This window comes from Trachemys scripta, chromosome 5 (genome assembly GCF_013100865.1).
Source record: "Trachemys scripta elegans isolate TJP31775 chromosome 5, CAS_Tse_1.0, whole genome shotgun sequence".
Classification (NCBI taxonomy): Eukaryota; Metazoa; Chordata; order Testudines; family Emydidae; genus Trachemys; species Trachemys scripta.
This window is the reverse complement of record NC_048302.1, coordinates 127,026,662-127,054,629: the sequence shown is the minus strand read 5'-3', so window position 1 is coordinate 127,054,629 and position 27,968 is coordinate 127,026,662. Positions and strand designations below refer to the sequence as shown.

The following is a 27,968-nucleotide window of genomic DNA, read 5'->3' as shown; positions in this document are numbered from 1 at the left end:
GCCATTCAAATAATCTAACACATTTCTTCCTTTAATTGAGGCCATTTGAATGTTAGGAGGATGAGTCAGAGCAGGGATTGGAAGTCTGAATATTCACAGAAACATGGATTTTAAAGCCACAAGGGACCACAATGTTCATTTAATGAGCTAACATCACACAGGTCTGGGAATCTACAACGTATTGATTCCTGTAGTGCAGGGAATAATTTTTTCCCCTCTCTCAATATGGGGATTTTTCCTGTCAAAATCATTATAGGAAAAATTCCCAGTTTCAGGCCAGCTTAATTTTGATTGTCCGTGTTACTGTAGTGCCCTCTCATGGTGATACAGAGAAATACAAAACCCTCCCTGCTCACCTCTGTTTTCTTCATTCAGTGAAGCAGCTGCTTCCCCTGCAGTTTGGCAGGACCAGTACAGCTGCTGCCCTGTCAAAAGGAAACTGGGGTCTGAGAGACATCAGGGTTCTCACACCACAGTCCAGTTCTCGCTCATCATTTCCACCACTTCCCCACCTCCACCTCAGTGAGATACGGCAGTGGAACGCCACGTGTTTCAACAAAGCCTAATCAGCTCAGTTACACGGGTGTAAACCTACAGAGAGCTCATTATAGTTGTGCTGGCATAAATCTGGAGTAACTAAGGGAAGGAAGCAGCCCGTATAGCTTGCCTACGCATGAAAATTAAATCCAGAATAAGGCAGGGTGTGAATTTAAAGGGGATTAACTATTCCTGATGAACTCCATATTTCGACCCTCTTATTCCAGAATAAATTAATTTGGAATAAAACACTCTTAAAACAGTGGATTAAGCTAATTGAGAATAAGGCACTCTTCTTCTGGAATAAAAGCATCCACACACGGAGCTAATTAGGAATAGGAATTCCAAAATAACTCCCCCTGCAGCAAGCCCTGAATCTCTATTAGAATGAATTTGCTCTGAAACAATTGAAATAAAAATACGATCCTAGCTCTTTATAAAATGGTTGTAGCACAGACTGCATTATAGCATAAGAACATCAGAACATAACAGTGGCCATACAGGGTCAGACCAAAGGTCCATCTAGCCCAGTATCCTGTCTTCCAACAGTGACCAATGTCAGGTGCCCCAGAGGGAATGAACAGAACAGGTATCATCAAGTGATCCATCCCCTGTCGCCCAATCCCAGCTTCTGGCAAACAGAGGCTAGGGACACCGTCCCTGCCCATCCTGGCTAATAGCCATTGATGGACCTATCCTCCATGAACTTATCTAGTTCTTTTTGAACCCCGTTATAGTCTGAAGTTTCATGATTTTGTTTTATTTCATGACATGTCAGTAGTAGTAGTGCATATTAAGTGCTACAGTAATAAATAATAATCTCCTATATGCAGGGGCAGCACTAAAAGGGTGCGGTACTGGACAAGGGGGATGGCACGTATCCACTGGGATTTTCTCTGCCTAGAGAGAATGTCTGAGGTCACAGTCTTCTTCCAAGTTTTTTTTTTTTTTTAAATCCCTTCTTCCCCACCACACCTTCACAAAGAGTTTATTTAAATGACTCAGCCACTCCCAGCACTAGAGATCCCAGTGCATTCCCTCTGCTGTGACTATCTTTCAGCTTCCAAGCTCTCTTTCTCTTGGATACTCCATGCAGCACCATGCACATTGGCGCTTGTCCTGATTTCTGCTGGTTCCAGGCTATAGCATGTATGTCACTGAGTCGATGGACTCTCCTGGAAGGCACTCAGATACTGCTCTCATCCCTGCAGTATAAGAACTTCGACAGAATCGGCCTCTCTCTATGCAGAGAGAGTAAACACTGTACATTAGCATTCAAGACCCACAGCCATGCAGCTATTGACTTTCCCATGTTTTAGTGCAGGACATTAAAAGACAGCACCAAAACAATAATGACGAGCTGAAAAGAAAATGAGAAACAGGCACGTCTCTTTCTTTGTACAGTGCCTAGCTTGATGGGGCTTTAGGGTGCTAACACAGTAGAAGTAATGAATAATAAAAACAATCACATTTCAGCACAAAGGAAGCGAGCTCCCCAGCCTGCCAGGCTTACCATGCCTACTTCATCCATGGCCCCTTCCTCCTCCCTTTTGGTGCACGTTGTAACGTCAGACCCTAATTTTCATCTCTGAACCACAATTTGTATATTTCACACCCAAGTGACATCCCCATGTTGCTCTGAGCTGTTTAAATGTTCCATGCCACTGGCTATGATCAGCATCGGGCCAGTCAGACGTATCAAGATGATCTCACAGGCTCAGCTCATCTGGCTGTTAGTGCTCTGGATCCAGGGTAAGAATCAAACCAAGGGGCAATTGGATGAATTCAAAGTAAATCATCCTTGAAAGAAAAAGGAAAAGCTCTAGGATTTTTATCTATCGAACCTAAATATTCCTAAGCGTAGCAGTAACTATGAGTGTCTTTGTCACATTTAATGGCAGTTAGAGAGAGAGGGCATATTTAAAAAACAAGGGCTAAACCAAAACCCACTGAAATTGATGGGAATCTTTCCATTCACTTAAATTGCCTTTGTATCAGCCCTAACTGAGCAACCGTAAAAGGAGCTAGAATGAAAAAGCCATCTGAATCTCACCATTCACATCGCTGCCAGGTGACCAGCTAGGACAACTATAGAATGATACATGGGAATATTTATACAGGCACATTATTGTTTCATTTATTAACTGTGTGTGTGTAAATATATATATTAACTTACATTTTATTTGTAAATTCATTCAGACTCCCAGGGGCAGATTGTGCTGACTCAGACTCCAGAATCCCTGGCAGTGTCTCCAGGAGACAGAGTCACCATCAACTGCAAAGCCAGTTCCAGTGTTAGTAGCTACATGGCCTGGTACCAACAGAAATCAGGGCAAGCTCCTAAGCTTCTCATTTATTTGGCTTCCACCCTGCAAACTGGAGTTCCAGACCGGTTCAGCGGCAGTGGGTCTGGGACTGATTTCACTCTCACGATCAGCAGTGTTGAAGCTGAAGATGCTGGAGACTATTACTGCCAACAAAGCTATGAAACCCCTCTCACAGTGATACAGACCAATACAAAAACCTGTGCTGTTCAGTTCAGTGTCAGAGCTGTTCTGTAAACAGAGTCATCGTCTCAGGGCTACTGCACTTGGGCAAGAGGGAGATGACCTGGAAGACAGTTTTAGTTGCTGGGTTTTGGATGAACTGAAGGGGGTGATGTGAGTGTTGGGAAGGCCACGGAGGGAAGAAGGAGACAGTAATTAAGAACAGAGACAAGCATTTTTCCTCACTGGACTGGGAGAAAGGAAAGAACCAGAAGGATTTAGACTTGGTCCAAAGATGAAGGGAGAAAGAATGGGGGAGCAGAACATGGTCACCAGTTGGGGGGGCTTCTTTAGTGAGGGGATGACAATACTGTCAATGGCAAAAAAGAATGGGGAATGTGGAGAGGGCTTAGGAAGGAAAATAAGGTACTTGGTTCTAATCATGTAATGCTCAAGCTGTTGACAAGAGGGCCACCAAGACATTTTGTAACAGGCTGCACCATAGGACTGGACTGAGGGGGACAGGTCAGGTGAGGATAAGATTTGAGAGTCATTCAGCGTAAAATAGCTGGATCTCTGTGAGCAGATGAGGTTGCCCAGCTATGAGGCATCCAGGAAGAAGAGGAAGGCACCCAGGACAGGACCCATGGGACTCCGCAGAGCGAAGAAGCAGCAACCAAAGAGACCCTAAGGGAGATCAGAGCCCCAAAAGTCAGGTGAGAACAGGAATGCCAAGGAGAAGAGAATGATCAGGATTGAAAGCTGCAGAACATTCATGGAGGATGAGGCTGGAGTAAAGGCCTGGAGACTGGCTAGGAAGAGGCTGTCAGAGATCTTGGTGAGAAGAGTCTCAGGAGAGTGGAAAAGGCAGAACGCATTTTGGAGTGGATACAGGTATGATACAGAGGGAGGGAGTCAAGGCAACAGTTCAAAATGAGGTGAATAGGAGCAGGGGGATGGGTTGGTTACTGGAGACAGAGGTGGGGTCAAGGATGGGCTTTTTGAGAATGCCAGTGCATTCCTGATCAATGTGGGGAAGGAACCATAGGAGTGGGAGAGGCAGAGGAAAGGGCAGGGAAAGGGAGGCCGGTAGCTAGGAGGGGAGTAGGTAAGAGAACCCATGGTTGGTGACCTGAGAGAAGTGTTGGAGGAAAGAAGGGTGAAGAGGAGAAGGGAGTGAATTAGGCAGGTGGAGAAGGGTCACATCTGATGGACTCCTTCAGCCAAAAGATTCAGCCTATGAAATCCCAGGCAGAGTGAGAGGAGACATGGAGTGGAAGGCAGCAAGTAGGAGATGGGCCCCTGAAGCCAGGGGCCTCGATGAGAGTGAGAAGTACAGCTGATTAGTAAGGAAGGGGGCAGCTCTGAGTAGGGGGAAGAGGATTAATTCCTGGTGGAGAAAGTCCCCATGGTTCTTGGATTTCCCCGCCGGGGTGTCAGCAAGTGGGAATAAGAAAGGAGGACATGGAGGGTGGGTTCAAGTTATGGACAGGGGCTGTGGGGCAGAGACTAAAGGAGTCTAGGGTGGGGAGAATGTGGAGAAAAGGGACAGTCACAAGAGGAGAGGACAGGCAGAAAGGGGGAACAGCTGGACAGAAGGCAGAGATTTTGCTAACTCGGCAGCTTCTATGGAGACTTGAATGCAACTGAAAGCTGCCCACCTGCAGCAGGAGCCAAAAGGAGAAGGGAGACAGCAACACAACTTGCCCTCTCTTGAAAGAAATCCAGACCTGGGACTTTAAGGTAGAGAGGTTTTTTACCTCTGTATTTGGCACTGGTGCAACCGCTGCTGGGATACTGTGTGCAGTCCTGATGCCCACAATGCCAGATGGATGTTGATAAACTGGAGACGACTCAGAGAACACCACGAGAATGATTAAAGGATAGAGAACCTGCCTTATAGACTCAAGGAGCTCGATCTATTTAGCTTCATAAAGAGAAGGTTAAGGGGTGACTCAATTACAAGACTTTAAGTACCTACATAGGAACAAATATTTCGTAGTGGGCTGTTCAGTTTGGCAGAGAAAGGTAGAACACAATCCAATGGCTGGAAATTCAGACTAGAAATAAGGCGTACATTCTTAACAGTGAGCGTAATTAAGCATTGGAACAATTTACACCAAGGGACATGGTGGATTCTCCATCACTGACAATTTTGAAATCAAATTGGATGTTTTTCTAAAAGATCTGCTGTAGGAATTATGTTGGGGCAATTCTGTGGCCTGTGTTATACAGGAGGTCAGATGAGATGGTCCCAATGGTCCCTTCGGGCCTTGGAATCTATGAAAGTTAATACAGCAGTAAGATCACTATCCACATTCTGAAACAAGGCAAATAAATCAATTCTATGGGTCCAGTTCTCCCCTTGCAGGATGTGACTAACTCACTGAGAGTCGCCGATGTCTCATGGGGGAGAATTGGTCCTTATGTGTCTAAAAGCTGGGCCTAGTCCATAGGTAAAGGTGAGAACCTTGGCATAACTGAGGTGAGAACTATGCCATAACCTTGGCATAACTGACTGATCTCTCCCTGCTGCTCTGCGCAGATATAAACGTTGCGTGTCACTCTCCATAGTTAATTGATCAGTACTGAGCGGTTCAGCCACGTCAGAACGATCTCACAACTTCAGTTCATCTGACTGCTCATGCTCTGAATCCAGAGTAAGAATCAAACCAAGCAGGTAATGACTTCAAAAAGCAAAGTACTGCCATAAACAGCTTGACTTTACAATGAGACCAGTGACTTGACTTATCTCCAGTTTCAAATCTATTCACATTAAGATGACAATATTGATTAAAATGCGAGTAGAAACAGTGAATAGAAACACAGTAGAGTGAGTTTGTTTTTGCCTGATATGTATCTTTATTTGTACTTTCTATGCACATTCAGGTTTCAGAGTAGCAGCAAGTGGGCTGTAGTCCACGAAAGCTTATGCTCTAATAAATTTGTTAGTCTCTAAGGTGCCACAAGTCGTCCTGTTCTTTATGCACATTCAGATTCCAGAATCCCTGCCAGTGTCTCCAGGAGACAGAGTCATTATCAACAGCAAAGTCTGTGCCAGCCTCAGCTTCGATGGAACTAATCGTTTATCCATCTACCATAAGAAATCGGGACAAGTTCCTGAACTCCTTCTCTATCATGCTTCTATCCGGCATCTTCCCAAGGAACTGCATCCCAACAATCTTCCTCTGCTAGCAGGAAGCTGGATGAAATCGGTGTCCTCTGAGGGGAGAGACCAGGTCAGGCCCCCAGAGACGGGTTCAGTGGGAAAACGGTAGACATAACATTTTTCGATTGAGTCACACCCACAGGGCGGCTCAGAGACATGGTGCAAGGATCTGGTCCTCTTTCTACTGGGACTATGAGCAAAATACAATAGGAACCTGCTAAATGCCACATGTGGCTGCATAAAGGAACAGGGTCTTGGAGTTTCACCAGCTAAAAGCTGGCCACTGACGGTTGGCAGGAGGCGCAAACAGTGTGGTGGGGGGGGGTGGCCACACATGTGCCCTGCCCAAAGGGACATGAAGGACCTTCTGTGCCCTGTATTTCTAGGCCCCTCCACCACCCTCACTCAAATCCTGACAGTTTCCCCTGACATTTTCAGTGCTCTTCGGATCACTGATAAAACACGTCCAAGCTCACGCTCCTCCCAACCCAATTCTCTGCCTGTATTTACTAGAACACTTCCCACAGAAATCTGGCACTGAAGCCAAACATCCCAGACTCCAAAAGCCAGCCTCTCTCTGTGGATGTCTAGTGGGCTCCACGCACTGTGGAGTGGTTAAGTTAACAGTGACCTGCATGCTGGATACCCAGCTAGTGTACAGATGGACGTGAGAAGACAGGAATTGCCACACCTGACCAGATCCGTGGTCCATCCAACCACGTTTCCTGTCTCCTGCAGGAGCCAGCAAAAACTGCTTCAGAAGGTGCAAGAAACCCTGCAGTAGCAGGGAGGGGATAATCTGTCCCAGGGTCAGGTTCCCCCTGGCCCCTAGTAGTTAGCTGTTGGTTGAAGCACTGGTACCGAAGACTGAACACTGCCGACACTCCTGTTTTATCACCACTCTTCAGTATTTACCATTATAATTCTGGACAGACTTGTAATCCATGGAAACGTCCCATTACCTTTTGAATCTTCCTCAGCCTTTGTCCTCGGTAGGGGACGGATCTGCCTTGATCAGTGCAACTCTCCTTTGCCTCCAAAGGAGCTGAGTTCCTAGACCTCCCCCTCTACACAGCCCTTCAGCTCTGTACAGAGACACAGGGAAAGGGCATTTACACCGAGTAGCTGCTTTGCATATTTCCACCCGAGTGACATTCCCCTGCACGTGGGAGCTGTTATAAATGTTACCGCTAAACACTCAGTGCTTCTGAGCTCCGTATCTGTCACGCTAGAATTCACAAGATGATCTGGCAGACTCAGCTACTCTGGCTCCTGGTGCTCTGGGTTCAGGTAAGAACAAACCGTGATTTAAAAATCATTGCAGTTAGCATACAAGACCAATACTATTCTCAGTGCACACAGGCCTGGAATGTAATTCAGAGGGTTAAACAATAATACAGACTAGATTCAGCTTTGATTTGTTACACCTGATTTCATTTGACGGATGTTATATATTTTTTTCCTATTGTCCCCCTCCATTCAGGCTCCAGTGGGCAGATTGTGATGACTCAGACTCCAGAATCCCTGGCAGTGTCTCCTGGTGACAGAGTCACTATCAACTGCAAAGCCAGTTCCAGTGCTGACGGATGGGTGGCCTGGTACCAAAAGAAAAATGGACAAGCTCCTAAGCGCCTTATCTATGATACTTCCAGCCGTGTCTCTGGGATCCCAGACCGGTTCAGTGGCAGTGGGTCAGGCACTGCCTACACATTCACAATCAGCAGAGTTGAAGCAGAAGATACTGGAGATTATTATTGCCATCAGTACAACAGTGCAACTTTCACAATGATACAGAGCAGTACAAAAACCTTCCTGTTCTGTTCAGTTTCTATTGCTCACTGTCACAGCTTCTTCCTCCCTGTACAGTGTGGTTGGGTCAGAGCTGTTGCTACCCTCTTCAGAAGCAACTAGGGGTGTCAGGCCTTAGGCTCCCCAGGCCCCAGGCCACCTCTCTGATCCTTTCTGGAGTTCCCAGCACTCATCACTGTGGAGAATGGAATCCCCATGGGGCAGTCATTTCTTTATGCTGCGCCGGTTCACTTCTCCCGCACCGAGTCCCTGCTCAGGGACAGCTGGTCAGAACATTTTAGTTCAAATGACACTTCAGTGAAAAGGCAAAAACTGTTGAATGAGGAAAGTGGGTGAATTCTTCCCCATTTTGTGACCTGACCTCTCCTGGGTCACTTTTCACCCCAACTACTACAACGTTCTTCTACTCGGGCTCGCTGCATCACATCCCTCCCATTCTCCAAAGAGCAGAGGCAAAGCCATCTTCCTCCTGCTGCTCCAGCCTCCTCTCCCCCGTCCCTTGAATCCTTTCGCCGGCCTCCATCCCTGGTCCACATTAAGATTAAGCTCTTCCTACCTTCCACAGTACCACCCCCTATCTCTCTGCTCTCATCTGGGCCCATCAATCCTCTCTGCTATGTGCTCTCCTCAGGTCCCCTCTCTGCTTTGCACTTCTTGCCATGCTGTGCCGTTTGTTGTGAACAGCCTCTGCTCACAGTTGTCCCTCTCCATCTTCCAAGCCCTTTTTTTACGCCCACTTCGGTTCTTTTCCCTTTCAGCGCAGGGGCTAGAAGCCCAATGTTTTGTGACTGGCAAGAATTGGTGGGAATGGTTCAAGTACTTTAAAAGATCAGGAACCCCCCACCCAGGGGAAGGAGGAGGGGGAGGGAGAAAATCATTTGCTCCCTGTCTCCTATCAGTTCCGCCCATATGCACCAATGCCATCCAGGACCATCACTCACTTGCATCCAGCACTGGACATTAGGACCACCCACCAGCACCTAGGATCAGCACATGCCAGTCCTGAGAGCTGGGATGGGAGGAGTAAGGTGCGTGATGGGGAGACAAGTCTGCTGTGGCCTGAGCTAGCAGCTTAGCATGCCGGCCCAGGAACCGGCCAGTCTGCCCAGTACCAAAGTTAAGCTCTTCTCCTAGCGCTGCTCGCTCCCAGCTCGCCACCAGTGCCATCTGCATAGTGTTGGTCTGAACTAGACTAATCTCTTCTCAGCAGGGACCTCTCTGATCTATTTGTACGGAGCCGAGTGCACGTATGGGCTCCAGAAGAAATACTCCTATTACTCAGGGTTAGGAGCAGCTTCCTGCTGACGTGACCATGTCATTACCGTTGCATCAACTTTACAATGAGTCTGCAAAACAGGCTATGATGCAGGAGCACTGCCCTGCACTTGTACAGAGAGAGTCTCTGCACACAGCAGCCTCTTTCCCTTGTAGCCCTTTAAACTAAATGAAGGTGAATTTCCACAAATTGCCACCAGAGGGCATTACACACACAAACGAAGGGCTAATCCAGTGGTTCTCAACCAGGGGTACCCTTGGGGGTACAAAGAGGTCTTCCAGGGGGTACATCAACTCATCTAGGTATTTGCCTCATTTTACAACAGGCTACATAAAAAGCACTAGCGAAGTCAGTATAAACTCAAATTGCATACAGACAATGTTTTGCTTATACTGGTCTATATACTATACAGTGAAATGTAGGTACAATATTTATATCCCAATCGATTTATTTTATAATTACATGGTAAAACTGAGAAACTGAGCAATTTTTCAGTAATAGTGTACTGGGACGCTTCTGTATTTTTATGTCGGATTTTATAGCAAGTAGTTTTTGAGTGAGGTGAAACTTAAACACAAGACAAACGGCTGCAGTAGTCTGGAAACATTGAAAGCCACTACACAACACTAAGTTTGCCGCAGGCTGCCTGCTGTGCACTCAGTGTCTGTATGTCCCCTGTTGCTGCAGGTTAATCTACAGCCGTTTCTATGCACTCATCCTACACATCAGGGCACCTGAAGTTCTGTTACTAGAGAGTATTCTTAGAGTGTGCACCCTGTTATCTTCACCGAGTACTTAACTAAGCACATTGTTATAAGCCAACCAGATCAGTTCTCTGTTTCAATACAGAGGACACCCTCCACACAGCCTGCCCCTTGCTTGGGTTCCTCACATGCAGGTGATGATCTGGGCCTTTTTTATTGCAGCCTCACATCTGAGCTTTCATTCCCACGGCTGCTAAGAAAGTCAGAGTGAAAGTTCTGATCCCTGTGCAAAAAGCCAACACCAAATAGATGGACCACTAAAGCCACTAAATGGTGTGTGGGTCTTATTTCAGCCCTCTGTGGGGGTGCTGAAATAATAGCACCCATAGCAAATAATAGCAGAGAAATTAGCCCTGGCCAGTTCCCCTATGAAGGGGTGAATGCAGAGAGATCACCCCACTTAGTATTTGTCTACTCCACACGATCATTAGGACATCAGAGCCTGAACACAACACAAAGGCCAATGAGCTGATTTCCTGTAGGCAGGTATCTGGAAGGGGATTTTGAGTGTGATAGTAACACCACGTTAGAGAAATGTAAACCAAAAGCTGAGGACATTCGTTCCCATTGATTCTGACCAACATCGTTTCATTGCCGAGTGGGAAAGCAGCCCTGCTGTCTTTCTACTTCAGTCATGTTCCATTTGCTCACTTGATTCTTTTGGACTTAGTCTGAATCACATGTAAATTTTCACAGAGCAGCTGCTTTGCATCAACTATCCCCACATGGTATTTCTCTGTCCTATTTTACTCCAATCAGCTGTCAGCCAGCTGAGATGTATCAGGATGATCACACAGGCTCATCACACCTGGCTAGTAGTGCTCTGCATTACAGGTAAGCCGAAATAAAGGAGACACTAACAAGGAAATGATCCAAAATGAAACCAAGGGGGGTATATATTTTGGGTCAGAACCTCAGCTGGTGTGAATCAATTTAAGTGGCACTTTGCCAATCTACACCACCTGAGGATCTGACCCATTACGCTTTGCTTTATCAGATCATTTGCACTCCTCGGGTATTATCTATACACACACTTTTCATGTGATTGAAAATAACAAGGCATGTGACACTGACATTAAATAAAACGTGGAAAGATCCTGTCACTATTTATAAGGCCCAATACAACGGAGATTTCTAGCCTGCGCATATATGTATATTATTTTATATTTTGTTTTATTCTCAGGCTCCAAGGGACGTTGTGCTGACTCAGACATCAAAATCTCCGTCAGCGTCTCCAGGAGACGGTCACCATCAACTGCAAATCTAATTCAGACATTAGTGACAGATTCATCTAGTATGAACAGAAACCTGGACCTGCTTCTCAGCTGGCTGCACTCTGGGATCCTAGCCGGGTTCAGTGGAGCAGATCTGGGATTGATTTCACTCTCACAATCAGCAGCATTGACACCGAAGGAGCTGGAGTTCATTGTAGTTAACAGGGCTCCTGCTCCACAGTGATACAGATCAGTACAGAAGCTTCCCCGCTCTCCTTAGTTTATGCTGCTCAGGGGAACAGCTGCTTCCTAGAGACCGTGTCAGTGCTTCAGCAACATGTGATTTGAGGACAGGGCTTGGGTCAGACTCTGGGGCCCATCCAAACCACAGCTGAAAGCATCAGTTTCCCTTATCAGTGTGTAGGAGGAGGCTTTTTCCTTATAGCAGTGTTACAAATCCAGCTGGGACACACCTAGGTGAGTGTCTACAGCCCCCTCCACACAGCTAGCTCATCATGCCCATGAAACAGGTTAAAACACAATAGAACCTCCACCACCAGTTTGGGTTTGCCTGTGGGGCTGGGCAGAGCCGTTCCCGGAACCCTGTGCCCGACCAGCCTCACTCACTGGCCCCTCCGGGTCTCTGGAGGCACAGCACAAGGCAGCAAGCACTAGGAAAGTTGCTGCTACTGTCTGCACAGTCTGCCCCACCTGCCAGGGACCCATCCCCACCTTCCCAATCACAAAGCTGTGTGCTGGAGATAGAACAACCTCTAGAAATACTACACTTCCCACGTCCCCCCTCACACATACAGCACACCAGGGCCTAGAACCCTTATTCCTCTGTTCCCCAAAATAAAGCCCTTTGCCACCTGGGCTAAAAGCTTCCGTATAGGCACAGACTGTGCTATCTTTGGTGCCTGTGTAACAGGCTTAGGGAGAATACTCTGCTAGTGTTAGGCATAATCAATCTTTTCCTGTACCTCAGCTAACCCCTCCGCTGGGGTACAGGCCAGAGTTGAAGCTTTTCAGCACTTTGCTCTACATTCTAATGAGTTAAATCTCGGCGAGAACAGAAGTGACACAAACATCTCTACAGGAAAAGCATTTACTAAAGCGAGATCTATCTTTCCATCCATTATTTATAACCCATGAAACAAGCGTGACTATTATCAATAACTTGACAACACTTTTGTGGGGTGGTGGTTCTCCAAGTTTTCATACTTGTTACTGCCACAAGTTCAGATGTACCATATAATTAGGTGCATGCACATACTCACACTCCTCTAGGGCTCTTTCCTGGGAGGATTTATCCTTCTCTGGGTGGAATAGTGTCCAACCTCTCTGCACGGCACACCAGCTCCTTAGAGCTGGGAAACAAGTGTTAGTTCCACAATCTCTTTCAAACTCCCTTTGAGTCTTTGCAACAATGGTCTACACAGCTTGCAGCAATTCCAGTCTTCTTCTCCAATGGGGTGAGAAAACCGGCAGTTTAAATCCAACAAAACTGGCAAAGTCCCTGGAACACAATCTATAAAACAGACCCTTCTGGTCATTATGCCACTCCATTGCTGAGCTCTTCAGTTTGATTGACTCCAACCCCTATTTATAAACTCCTCCCCTTCCCTTTGCGTTCCCATTGGTTCCCTTCTCAGAGTGGCACTAGGCATGCCCTGCCAGAGGCTTGCTCACAATGGAAATTGCCTAAATAGCTTCAAACAGCTAACAGGCATGCCCAGTGCCTCCCACACCCAATTTCTGCCTGATTCCGGCCCATCCAGCAGAGTCTCCCTGCCCGGCTCTGACAAGTCTGCAGGTATACAGAGTATCCTAAACCAAGAACTGTACCCTGCACACTCTTTCTTCCCATGCAGAGACCACAAAATGCTGCAATGTGAGCATGTGGGTCATATTTGCATAGTACTGTACCTAGCCCATTGTAGGTGCTACTATGCTAGATACTAGTAGCAGGTCCCTTAATTAATCTGTGGACCAGCCACTAGAGGGCAGTATCTCTCTCTCTCATTCACACACACATACTGACTGCACATTACAGGGAGGCCAAACCTTGTTATAATACTCTGGTAGGGACACTATTATGTTATAACCCCAACCTGGTAGATATGACGGTACAGAGGAACCTGCTATCCTAGCTTCTTAACTCAGCTGCAGAAATCCCTGCCCACACTGACCAGGGAGCCTGTGCTAGAAAAATGCTAATAGTTTTTATTCTGGCTGCTGCTAGCACAATTTTTAAGTATCATACAGACTAACCAGGCAGCCTGCTGGCTGCTTCTTTCTTGTACTCTCAGTAGCTCCCCCGGCCGGAGGGGGGGGGGATGTCTAACCGCTCCATGGACTGACAAAACCTAGTTCTCCTTTGATTCTAAAACTAGTCAGGTGCATTCAATAGCAAAGAGGGTGTCAGAATGGTCTTCCCTAGACTGAGAAAACTGAAGTACTGCAGTTCATCCTTATTGCCACCAGAGGGTGCCAGAAGCCTTATGCTGAATATACTGCATATGACTATTGCAAGTGGAAATACGACAATATTTCCTGCAACAGTTTAGACAAATCCATTCTTCAGTTTTAAACACTAGAACCATAGCACACACCATCAGCTTTGCAGCGATATACCTAAGTGATGCATCCCTGCCATCCTGACCACCTATAATTGCTCCATTTCACTCTTTAGTCTTACATGAAGTTTGTTGATCAACATTGGCCAGGTTAATTGAGTAATTTTGCTGGTTCATTTTATCTGGCCAAGGCTACAAGGTAAGTAAAAAAAAATTAGACAATACATTTAAAGATTACAATCGAAATTGTGGCTTAATCCCACAACTATAACTTTATATATTATAGGTTTCAGAGTAGCAGCCATGTTAGTCTGTATCTGCAAAAAGAACAGGAGTACTTGTGGCACCTTAGAGACTAACAAATTTATTATGTTACTACCGTCATGTGATTAAAGAAATTAAGGAAATATTGTACCAAAATAAACTGGAGACATACATGACCAGACCCTCAGTTGGTGTAAATCAGGGTAGCTCCCTTGAAGTCAAAGTCGTTTACATTAGCTATGGATCTGGCTCACACAGTGTAATATTGTTGAAGTCGTTGGCTCATGTAATGGATTAAAAGATATGGAGTGGATTTTTGTTTTGTTCTGTTTTTAAGATAATATTTGGAACATTTATAATGGTTCAGAACCGCCAGTGTGCATCACTTGGGTATAGAGACGCAAAGCAGATCGTGTGTTTTGGACACACGGTTTTAAAATGCACAATAGATTTGACTGTCAGAACATGCAGAACTGGCATTACTTGTATTACTATCTCCAATCGTCACAGTCCTGTACTGTATACGGGCCTGAGGCTTAGCTCTCCCCCTGGTGACGAGCAGAATTCTCTGCAGTGCTTCTGGCCTTGAAATATGGGGAAGGCTTGAAACATTGGACATTAACAACTTAGTACAGGAAAAATATATTTATTTCCATGAATAAAAAAGTTCTGATAAGAAAACATACTAATGAATGTACAGCTTCAAACCAGACATTCATTACCCATGAAATATACAAACTGAGGCAATGCCAGTTAAAATAACTAAGCTTCCCCATTTATCACCATTTCTCAAAACAGAAACCTCAAATATCCCCGCCAGAAAAAGCCTTTGTAAATACAAGAAACACAGGACTTTTTCTGGCGAGAATACTTGAGGGTTTTTTTATGTGGAGTGGTGACATATAAGGGAGGTTGAGTATTTTTATTGACTCATCTTGTAGAGATTTTTTTGTGACGATTTCATGGTTTAATGCTGTACATTCATTTAGAATATTTTTCTGATCAACACATTTTTACAAATCAAAATAAAATAGTCCTATATTGCTTGTTAATATGTTTCCAACTGTGACAGTCCCGTAAATGGAGCACTGCACAGCATCCTGATTACCACTAGAGGGAGTCATAACAAGCCTTATGCTGAATATTGTAGATGATGATAAATTAATTGCAACTGAGTATGTTCTGAGACGGTAGCAAATGAACTATTGCAGAGCGTCCTAATTGCCCCCAGAGGGAGGCATAACACAATGTACTGTATGTATTGTGACCGTTACAGATGGTAAATACATTAGTAGTAACCGCTGCCTCGTGTATCATTTTGATGATCTGTTCACTAGATGTTTACTCACGGAGATTCCGTCTTTTATCAAATCATTTCCAGCTCGATAAGCAGAAACTGTATTCCTCTCACAGGCCACTGTTGTGATCTGTTTCTCATTGCCTCTCTGTAGCTTGGTTCAATAAGCCTGATCCGCAGCCCACTGGAGTCAATAGAAATCTTTTCAATTGCCTTCGAATCAGGTCTTGTCTATGGTGTTCACAAAAACCCCATCACTAAAGTTAGGCACTGGTTGTTTGGGCTTTTGGTTGGTAGCGAGTGTTAATTTTTACCCTGCTATTCCGTCATCCCATTATTTTAATGTGCTGATGCTTGCATCCTGCTGGGAGGGGGTTGGACCCATAGCTGAAAGGTAAAACCTTTGCACATACATATTTTTAAGCTCCTTAAGGTCCTAAAATGCAAATAAAGACAAAAGAAAGCAGCTCCTGCACCTGCCAAGAGCTGAGATCAGGGCTTTGCATTCTCCCTGCAAAGACTTGAGGACATCACAACCATTCAGGGCCCCATGCTCTGTCCCTTGGGCCAGATCCATTCCTAGGTTCCCCCAAGGGAAGCCAGGCAGAAGGTGAGCCTGCCTGGGGTAGGAGTTCACTGGCACAAGCTGCCTGCAGCCCTTCTCTGTCAGTGGGCCCAGACTCAACCAGTGTAGCCCTGAAGGTGGATGAATGTGAACGGGGAGTGGCCAGGCCACCCAGGAGATGGCCGGAGGCTATGAAGCAGCAGCCGCAGCCCTACTCCCCTTGACAGAACCTTTGAGGGAACGGGATGCAGTACTGCCACCTGCCCTTCATCAGGGTGAACTCAGCTGGGAGCTCAGCTGCCTCCACCGGCGCCGGAACTAGGGGGTCCAGGGGCCATGGCCCTCCCACTTTTTAACAAAAGAAACATAAGTGCAGAATTCATGTCCCCCGCAGATTTTTTTCCCCTCACAGAATAATAGATTCTGCCAGGGAGGCACTGCAACTACACCTTTCACCCACCAGGGGCTGCTGTGGCACCAGAAGAGAGAGCAGCTGGCTCACTGCCAGAGCAGCCAGCCAGGGAGAGGGAGGGGGCACTTTGGCCTTGCCCCCACCCTTCTACAAAGGTTCTGGTGCCCTTTCCTGCAGAAGCAGTGGCATAGACTCAGTGCCCACAGTATTAACCAAGCCCCTTGTGTGTAACTTCTGTGGAAGTCAAACGGGGCCTCTCGCAAACAGAACCCCTCCATTGCAAAGCCAGAGCCTAAGGTTATCACCCCTCACTGTGTTGATATTAATTATCCCAGGCAGAGTAAAGACACCCTGATCCTTCTTCAATAAGAGATGACAGGCAGTGTCATGCTGATGGCTGACCATCGCTAGACAACTGGTACCCCCGGGTTGGAACTCATCACAGGGGCAGGGTGGAAGGAAAGATCCATGTGCTGAAAATGCTCTGGCAACCAAGAGATGTAGGGAAATGAGATGACTTACCTGAAATGCTGGTTCTGCGACTGTGCATACGCACAACCCATCCACGCTGTGGGGAACAGGCACCATACACATGGCTGGCAGGAGTTCCATAGCCTAGAGTCCACAACAGGGCAGGGCTGGCTTGTTCCTGCCAGGGTCCCTCAGGGTCCCTAATGCATCCAACTGTTGCTTCCTTTCTAGCAGCAAAAGCCCTGTGTGTGGAGAGGAGAGGAGGGGACATCTGGGTGTGGCTGCCAAGGGAGGAGGGGGCTGCCTGGTGTGAGGGACTGGCTGTATGCAAGGAAGACAGTGTGTGTTTCAGGGGGTACTGCCTGTGGGAGAGATGGCACTGCCTCTGGGTGTATGTGTGTGAGGTATCTTACAGGGGACTGCCTGTGTGTGAGGGGCTGACTGTATGTGAGGTGGCACTGCCTGTGTGTAAGCAGCTGATTGTATCTGCGGGAGGATTGCCTGTGTGTGAGGGGCTGATTATGTGAGGGGACATTGCCCATGAGTGAGGCTGATTGTATCTGGGGAAAGATTGCCTGTGGAGAGGGGCTGACTGTATGTGAGGGGACACTGCCTGTGTGTGAGGGGCTGACTCCATGTGAGGTGGCACTTGTGTGTACAGGGGGACAGCTTGTGTGTGAAGGGATTGACTGTATGCTTGTGTGAGTGTGAATCTGGAAGAGAGCTCTGTGTGTGAGCGAAAGGGTGTGCGGAAGAGAGAGAGCGATTTGTAGAGAAAGCAAGCTCATGTAAGATATAGGGGACTGGGAGGGGACGTGACTTTTGGGGGGAGGGGTCAGGAGATCATGAGCAAGGGGTTTTTTTGCAGGGGAGGGAGGAGAGTGTGTCTGTGGGGTATTGTCTATGCCATGTAGGATCCTGGGTGTGTGATGGCAGGAGAGTCTGTGGAGCTGGGAAGAGTACACAGAGGCTGCCTCTACACTATTAAACGTGGTGCCCACTTTTCAGTGTACTGGAGGATGCTCTGGGACTCCCAATGGCGCAAGGACAGGTGGGGCCAGGCTCAGGCATTTCAGAGGAAGGCTTTAGGACAAAGTGCTGACAATGTCTGAGTCCAGTCTACACTTGCCCTTGTGCTGGTGTAAGCAATGGGGCAACGTCACATTCCATTTGCTAGTGTAGACACGGCCCGAGAGTGAGAAAATGGAAGGTGGGATTAGTAAAAGAAGCAAGAGGCTGACAATGTGGGTGAAGGAGGAAGAGAACACAACACATGGAGAGCAGAGGAGAAGGAGGCAAGGGAAGAGGGAACAGTTACACCCTCTATAAAAATAATAATGATGGAATATAGACTCTGATAAAGATGGATGCAAAGACAACTGAGGTGAAAAGAAAGAAGCAGAAACGTGCAATGAAAAGAGACAACTGAAAACACAAACACAGGCAAGAAGGAAATGTTCAGAAAATGTATCTGATGGTCATACATTGACACCTAGCACCGGAGCATCTAGGCTCCTCCCAGAACACTCAAAACAAAACGTGTTCCAGTAGCCAAGGACCTGATCCAACGCCCATTGGAGTAAATGGGACAACTTCCCTTGACTTAAATGGGCTTTGAATCAGGCCCCAAATCCTACATATACTCAGGGTTGAGGGAGAAATTCCTCTGTGGTCAACCCTGGCCAGCCTGCCTCAGCCTCACAATTTTAATTGTCTTTCTCACACTGATCAAAATTCTCCCTCCTGGTCCTACCCTCTTTTCACAGCTTTTAAGGCTGGGGGTTTCAAAAGAGCCTAAGGGAGTTAGAGGCCAAAATTCAATGGGATTTGGGCACCTAAACCCCATTGGGCTCCTTTGAAAATCCCACCCTAAAAGCAGCTGCCCTTCTCTCAAACGGGCCAGTGGAGAAGAGCTCTTGTCACTTGTTCCTCCAGTTCCTTATTTGCATTTTCAGATTCAGTTTCCACCGTAACAGTTTCAGATTCAGTTTCCACCGTAACATTTTCAGGTTTAGAGTCCGTTTCTTCGCTAACCTGGTCCCTGTTTTCATCACCACCCCAGTGAAAAAGGGTAACAACTGTCTTCCTGAATATGTACAGAGCCACTGTCCATTTCAGCTCTGTGTCTAATTTCAAATCCGTAATCTAATAACACCTGGCGGGTACGTCTTTCCATTGGCCTAAACCAGGTACAAGTCCCAACACCTTGATTGCAACATCTTTTCCCTGCTTTCTTCTTCCCCTGTGACTGTGAACCAACACTCTTCTGTTTAGGTGCTAGGATCCAGGCTCAGCGAGGTACTTAAGCACATGCCTAACTTGAAGGATGTGGATAGGCCCATTGAAGCCAACGGGACTATCCAGGCACACACACGTAAGGGCTTTTCTGAACGGTGGCCATCTTGTGTGACAGACCAGAGTCTTTCTTAGGATATGTCTGCACTGCATCTGGGAGTTTACTTCCCAGCTCAGGCAGACGTACCCGTGCTAGCTCTGCTGGAGCTGGTGCGCTAAAAATAGCAGTGTGGCCACAGCAGCACAGGCAGTGGCTTGAGCTAGCCACCTCAGTACAACCCTGCCCAAGATCCTAGCTTCATCCTCGGGTGGCGAGCCCACGCCACCGCCCAGGCCACGGCAGCCACACTGTTACTTTTCGCACGCTAGCTCAAGCAGAGTGAGCGTGGGGACATCTACCTGGTCACACCTGCCAGCGGCAGGGCAGAGATACCCTTGCTGATTGTGGCTCTCTCTTGTGATAGTGCCACATCATAAACCTGGTGCCAGCCCATGTTCATGACTTCTGTGAACAGCATCGTAAATGCCCCATCTTTCCCCTGCAGGGGAATCTGAAAACCAACCACTTTTCTTCCCGAGCTCTCATTCTTGCCTAGGAGGTCTGGTAGTTTCTGACGCAGACGTGAAGCATCAAGGTTAATATATTCTCCATCCTGATGCATCCCAGCATCTAGAAACACAGGCTGGAGCAGGGCAAGCTGAGTCTTGACATCTTTAGCCGCTAGCTAAGACCACCTAGAGCAGCAGGTTCTCACAGTGGGGGTAGGAGATGTAGCAGAGCTATCCCTAGGCACAAGGAAGTTGCGTTCAGCCACTTTGGAGATACCTAGGATGGTTTCAGTCCTTCACCATCTGGCCTGGGTTAGTACAGTCAGGGCTAACCTTTCTGAAGGTACTGCATAACTTTGAGCTGGGAGTGCCTTTTGGTTTTCAGCCTAGATAGAATGGTTTCAGGTATAAACAGGGGGGAAACTGGCGTCTTTGGAGGAAGTGGGTAGCCTTTATTTATTTTGTCCCCATGGGGATTAGAAGTTCTTTTAAAGAACCCTACAGCTCATCAGACTCATTCAAGAAATAAGAGTTATTCTCCCCAACAACCCCATTATCCCAGGTGTCTTATTCAGACTGCAGAACAGACCTGGCTGTTGGATGCCTCAACGGCAGGAGAGTAGGTAGGCTGCATGGAGATCATTGCCACAGAAGGCCCCAGTGATAATGATGTGACAGCTGGTGCTGTGAATGTGATGAAGGAATTGATAACTGGCATGCAGCCAGGTCCCCCAAACACAATCTCACCTCAACATCTCTCTGAGCTGTAGGTAAACGCCACCTAATCTGGTAGTGTTTGAGCACCAGCTGAGTTCACTCTCAATACTACTCCGCTAAATCATGCTAGATCAGCATTCTATGCACCATGGCAACTTTCTGTCATCCCTTAGAAAGTTCCCAGCTGCAGTGTTTTGCTCCTACACAAACTGCATATGTCCTTTTCTATGCAAGAATTTCTAGGCCCTGCATCCTTCCTTGGCCTGGTACAGAAAATATCCAGCAAGTTCCATGCTAACACTGGTGGTATGACTCCATTGATCTCAATGAAGTAACTCCTAATTTATACCTACATAAGGGAGAGCAGAATCAAGTCCATTGCCCATTTGTTTGTGCAAGTATTTTGTCAATGTATGGTTTGCTGTATGTGAAATAAGCTCTGCAGCTCATGCAAAATCTGGGTGGGATGCTCGATACCACATCTACATTTTCTGGACTTGGACGTGAACCAAAATCCTGCATCTGAACATCCTGAACTTTGGAAAAGTTTGAATCAGGATCCAAACTTTGCACTTGGACCCAGGTCTAATAGTTTCAGCATTTATGCTTTCAAGGTAATACAGCATGTGACTAGGGTTACAATATGTGTCAATGCGGATGTGGGAACAGAGGGACGGGAGAGAAGATAGGATGTATTGATCTGATCTTAATTCTATCTAACTTCTTGACTGTTTATAGATAATGAAACCAAGGTCACTCGACCTAGCACTGAATTCTCAGTTTTGCACAATGGAAAAAAAACATTTTTATAGGGGAAATGAGCTTTAGCAAGTGAACCGAATGCCCCTTCCCCTTCTGTTGTCAGGTTTTTGTACGGCGAGGCGATAGGAACTGATCACTGTGGTGGACGTTCGGTAAAGGAACCAAGGTAGAAATAAAACGTAAGTACCTTGAAATGATTCTGTTTTCGCTGTCTATTCTGTCTTTAAATTTGTATTCATTAACACTGTCGAATTATAATGTGAATATCTGTTGGTGTTGGAAATTGCAGGTAAAGGATGGTTTTCAGGGCAGATGTAGTTCAACTGTAATAGAAAAGAGATTAATTTGAAGAAAGTAGGACTTTGCTTTTCATTCCAGACCAGTGAAATTCAGTAAATGTTACATGTCTGGTAGTGGTCAAAAATATTGTTGGCCAGACCCTCAGCTGACGTTAAATCAGTGCAGTATTCCCCATTCTCAAACATCGGCGTTATGCCGATTTACACTAACAAAGGCTCTGGCCCCATATTTCTAAAACATACTGTACCACTGATGCAGCTAATGGCCTAGGTTAGGAGGAACTGAGGTTTTTGTAGAGGGAACAGGTAGCAAGGAAGCACTGTGGTACACTTTCGGCAAAGGGACCCGGGTAGAGATCAAACGTAAGTACATTTTTCTCAATGCTCTTCAGTTTTCTTTGTCACATTTGTGCATTTTCATGTTTTGGGGGGTTTTTTTGCATTGGGGTAATTGGTGATATGAGAATGCTAAGAGACTTACCGGGAGATGAGACTGGTAAAGTGTATAAAATAAACGTATCCTCGAGGAAAGAAAACACCTCTACCTCCTTACGTGGAATTTTAGAGCTAAATTGTTACATATTGCATGAGATAGGCAGCCCACTGTGGGCTCACTTAGCTACACAGTAAATAGGTTTCTGTAGGAGAGGAAGTTGATAGGCAATCACTGTGAGTCACTTTTGGCAAAGGGACCAAGTTGGAGATAAAACGTAAGTGCATTTTTTACTCTCTTTCAATTCTCTTTGTCCAGTTTGCCTATTTTCACAATTTTTTTGGCGGGGGGGTGTCTGCAATTTGTGAAATATGAGTGCTGACAGAATTGCTCTCACCATAGAATTGTAAAGTGTATGAAATAACCCTGTCTTTGAGGACAGAAAATTCCTTCACCTCCACAGATGAAATTTGGGCTAAATTGTTATATTTTACATAAATTGACCCACTTACAGTTGACAACCCATTTAGTTGCACAGTAAAAAGGTTTTTGTAGAGGGGGAAGTTCACAGGCATTCACTGTGGTTCACTTTCGGGAAGGGGACCAAGTTGGAGATAAAACGTAAGTGCATTTTTGAACTCTCTTCAGATTTTCTATGTCCAATTTGTCCATATTCACAATTTTTGTCTGTAATTCGTGAAATGGGATCGCTGACAAAATTACTGGGGCTGTAGATATGTGAAGTATTTATATAAAATATACCTGTCCTCAAGAGTGGAAAATACTTCCACCTCCCTAGATGGAATTTGGGCTAAACTGCTCGTTTTTACGTAAATTAACCTACTTACAATGGAGAGCCCATTTAGTTGTGCAATAAAAAGGTTTCTGTAAAAGAGGAAGGTTATAGACAATCACTGTGGCTCACCTTTGGCAAAGGGACCAAGTTGGAGATAAAACGTAAGTGCATTTTATTTGTGATCAATCCCCTTTGTTTTTGCTTGATTTAATGCACAAATGTAGAAAAATGCTGTTTTTTCTCTCTGTCCCTTTCTTTGCTGTCTCACCCCATTCCCAGTCGTTAGTTGTCAAATCCTTACGTTTAATTGCAAGGATTAAAAATCAACTGGGAATGTTTAAAGAAAAGGCTAATGTTATTTCCAAACAAGAATATGATGGCTGAATTGTAGGCTAGTGACAGTGTTGGTCCTGGGTCTTCATCTGAGGATATCAACACTGTTAGTAAAAATTCAGCCATCCTCTTGTCTATAGATTTTAAGTGGAAAAATCCCAAAGTTTCATAACAAAGGTCATGATCCAGCAGCCACTGAAGTCACTAGAAATACTCCCATTGACTTCAGTAGGACTTGGATCAAACCATATACAAGTGTTTTTGTTTTAATTGAGAATTTTGGCAGTACATCTCATTAAGAGAAACTGGAAATTGTCTCTCAAATAATGTAAGCGGTGTGCCCAGATACCACAGTGATCAACATACTGATGACTGATTAAACAGATTAGATTGGACTAGATTGATAAAATAGATTAGACTGATGATAACAAGAAAAGTCCAGTTTTAGAAAAAAATAGTTTAAGAAATGAAGAGAAAATACTAAAAACCTACCTAAAGAGCAGACAAACATTCCTGTTAAAATAATACTTAACCTGCACAAAATAAGTTAATTGGAAGCCAGCAGCACAAATGTGGAGGAAAATGTAAAATAAGTTGTAGTTATTAATTGCTAGCTGTAATCGATAAGATTTAAGTTAGCTGCATCTAGTCATTGTTAGCTGTATATCTATCCAATGCATCTCATCATTGTTTTAAAGAATTTAATTTTAAGTCCTACAAAAATAATTTTGACATTTGTCATATCAACTATAGCAATGTATCTATGAAAGCAGATGTAACAGCAGTGTACGGTATATTTTTATTTTGCACTAGGAAAAAAATTTGATAACTCTTCTAAAAATATTCTGATGATAGAAAAATGCAATTGATTCATATATTTTAAGTTTTTGTTTTATTGATTAGCTTACAAAAGATTTTTTTCAGTAGCTTTGGCACAATGCTCTACTCGTATATATTTTGAATTTTAACAAATATAGTGATGAGGCCATTGTGGAGGACAATCCAATTAAATGATTTTTTTTTCTTTTCTTTTTTTCTCTTTTCCAATTACTGTTTTTCACAAACAAGTCCAAAATACTTTAAAAAATTATTTGGGGCTACATATCGTTTGTAGTATAATATATAAAATGTGTTGTTATTTCAGATGTGTTACAGAGGCTATCCAATGTATGGTATCTATCTGTCCATAGATATAGATATAGATATAGATATAGATATAGATATAGATGGCATGATTCTTCTCTCAGACTGGTGTCAATCAGGTGTGACTCCACTGAAATCAGAAGTGCTCTCACTCCACCACTGAAGTTAGTGGAGCTATGAAGTTATACCACTTTAACACTGGTTTAAATGAAAGGAGAATCAGGTCTATTATCTTATACTGTTCATTTGCTAAGATAAGTGTAAAAACATATGAGTATTTTTCTGGAATCCCAAGATATTTTAAAAGTCTGGGCTCCAATTTTGTTCGATTCAGTGCTTAGACGTTATTATTTTAGTTTGTACAGTAGCAAAGCAGGAGACTGAGTGAACTGAATGATTTTGACTTGGTTTTCCAAGATGTGATCTATGTTCTGTTTTCTTCAGATCTTTACAAAATTAGTACTTGATCCTGCAGTCTTTGCTCAGACAAAACTGCCATTGAAATCAGGGGGAGTATTATCTGGGGAAGGATTGCGAGATTGGGTCCTAGTTTTCAAGAGTCTGAATATTGACATACGGGGAGAGATTTTACTCAGTTACATCAGATTTACCTCTGTCACCAAGATCAGAATCTGGCCCATTTCGTGATTATGTGACACAAAGTGAGATACACAAACACTCACTCCAAGTTGCTATGCTAAAGGTCGCCACAGTCTTAACTTCATGTCTTTCTCTAGCTGCACACTGACTTTTTTTAATAACAGATCTTGAGTTTTTAGTTCTAGTCGTATATGACGGTTGCAGTAGGAAAAATATTAATAATACTCTGTGGGTCTGGAGCCTGATTCTCTTCTTATTGCCACCTGCATATAATGGGTCCACTCTACTGAAGTGAATGGAGTCATGCAGGTGACTGGTGTGAGAGGAGAATCAGGTTTCTGATTTGAAAAGTACTGAGCACCTGTATCTCCCATTGACTTTAAGTGGAGGGATGTGTGCTCAGCACTTCTGAAAAACAGGCGCTAAGGAATTAGATGGCTCAGGGGATTGGCAATGAGAGAGATCTGGAGTGAAATCCTGGCTCCAGTAGAGTCAATGGGAAAACTAATATGAACTTCAATGGGGCCAAGATTTCACCCCTGGACCCTTTCCCCTCTAGGTCACAGCTTCCAGTGGAGAGGGGGGTTCATGTTGTCATGTACATGGCATCAGTTAGCATCCTGGTTGGCAATCTCAGCAGAGAGACCCAGGGTTGAGTGGGAAGTACCTTTTCACCCTCTGCGAGCCTTCCTCTAGCTCCGGATTGAGGGATATAGGCATGGTGGTGGGAAGCTTGCACTGCTACTGGTACATGAGCTGTATCTTGACGGTCGATAAACAGGACTTTAACCTCCAGAGCTGTCACACTGGCATCTTTCCCTGGTATCTCTTGGGTGAGGCCATTTTCCAGGGCATTGCATGTCTCTTACACTAATATCAAAGGCTCTCGCATCACTCAGGGCCAGGTTGTGCAGCCCTTCCTCACATGGGGAAGCACTTCCACACACAAGTAGTGCCAAGGTGGTAAGCAAAATGAAACCGGGTATGATGGGGCAGATTCTCAGCGGGTGTCAATCCGAAGAGCCCATTAGAGTCCATGGAGCTGTGTTGATTTACACCTGCAGAGGACCTGGCCCTGTATTTTCTTAAACCTGAATTGATATCCTATATGGTCTATGTACACCAACTCCCTCTGTATTCTGACCTGCTGTGTCACTTAATCTATCTGTGCCTCAGTTTCCCCATCAATAAAATGGGGATAATGATGATACTTCCCTACCTACCAAGAGTATTTGGAGGATGAATTAGTTAATGGGCCAAATCCAGCTTGCCTCAATCACACATGGATGAACTACTCACATAAGTAAGGCAAGAATGATTTGGCCTGATAGTTGTGTACGGCTACATCCATGCTCGGTGTTACTATGTACTCCTAGGTCAGTTGTCATTAACACCATTTTCTGTGCTCTCCTTTTTTGCAGGTAGAGAAAATGCCAAGCCTTCGGTGTTCATCTTTCACCCATCAGCCGACCAGCTGTCTGGGGGATCAGCCACCTTGGTGTGCCTGGTGAATGGCTTCTACCCAAGTGCCTTGACTGTGGTCTGGAAAGTGGATAACGTCGACACCAAGCCTGGTGTCCTCACCAGCACGAAGCAGCAAGATACTTCTGACAGCACGTACAGCCTGAGCAGCACCCTGACGCTTACGAAAGATCAGTACAACTCACACAACGACTATAGCTGCGTGGTGACGCATGAAACCGTGACGAGCCCTATTGTCAAGAGTTTCAAGAGATCGGATTGTTCGCAGTAGGAGGCTCCCAGGGAAAGATCCCTGCCTCCTCTTTGCAGCCTTTCTTATGCTTTGTTTATGTAACTATCAGTCTTATTCATTTTTTTTTCCTCCCAAAATATGATGACAGAGATCTTCCAGGTCTCACCTCCTGCCTTACCCCTTGCTAACAGTCCTGGATAACCAGGCCCTGCCTGATTTTACCCTGCTGCCCAATGAGGTTTCCTGCTTTTATCATGTTTCAACTTCAAAAATGAATAAATAAATGAAATGAATGAAACCGCATCTGTTCTCTCACGTGTTTTTAATGTGACGATTGAAATAAAGTGAACTCAGATGGAGTAAATTAATGGAGTACTATGCAATTTACTGTGGGCAGTGGGAGGGAGGATGAGCTCTTAAAAGAAGGTACTATCTTCTCTGGAGGGACACTAATATCCCATAGCACTTTTCAAATAAGACTCAGGGTATCCATGGTCAATTTATCCCCGCCCGTTCCAGCATGCAGTGTGCAGAATGCTACTGCCCTACCACCCCAGAAGTACTACAGGTAATTAGTGTGTCCATCCTGCAACTTTTATCCATTGACGTCAGTGGAACTACTCACATGAGTAAGGACTGCAGGACTGGTGAACTAATCTGGGATCCATCAGGATACAAGGAGTATATAATATTATTATCTCAGCGGCATTACAGCACCCTGCTGTCTATGGGTCACACAACCATGGTCCATGTGCCACCAGATCTGACCACATACTCTGTGCTACATATAAAGGGCCTGATTCTGACCCCACTCACACCAGTATAAATCAGGAACGAGTCCACTGAAGTTAATGGGAGTTGAGGATGTCTCCACAGCTCTGAAAATCAGGTCCCTTTACACAAAGGCTTAAACACGGATTTGAGTGCCTACGTTTCAGCCTCCAGAGTTGAACATTATCCTTGATTTCTAAAAGCAAAATCCATTTTACACAAGTGCAATGAAAAAATGTCACTTCGTTATTGTGAAATGTGCCACGTGATTAACCCCTTTAGGTGAAAAATAGCACTTTAAAATGGTACTGCTCACATTTAGCTACTAATTAATCATAAGGCTCACATGCCGCTCTATCCTCTGCAGCAAATTCACGCTGGGTCAAATTCACCCTAGGGCTTCAGCAGTCCATAGACCTTTCGCTGGCCTTCTGCACAGCCGTGAATTGCATCCATGGAGAGCATTGCTAGCTACTGCTATGGGTCCAGCTATTCAATCATCCACTCTGCTCACTGATGCTGTGCCATCTTTCCCATCTATTTGAAAAAACAATAATCCAAACCCTACTTTTAAACTCAGACTTTTTGAGACTCTTTATGTCTTTAAACCCCCAACAAGCTGTCACCAATGTTCTCAGAGGACAGGCTGATCTAGGCTGGGATTTTCAAAGGAGTTTAAGGAGCTTAGGTGCCCAAATCCCACTGAAATTCAA

At 45.2% G+C, this 27,968-nt stretch overlaps 1 gene segment (V, D, J or C); it reads left to right on the top strand.

Moving 5' to 3' along the window:
* Window positions 1-2,204: 2,204 nt before the first annotated feature.
* On the top strand, window positions 2,205-26,787 carry LOC117878243. The segment is given in 4 exon segments: window positions 2,205-2,289; window positions 2,737-3,031; window positions 21,308-21,345; window positions 26,192-26,787. Coding segments are annotated over 4 exon segments (747 nt in total).
* The last annotated feature ends 1,181 nt before the right edge of the window (window positions 26,788-27,968 follow it).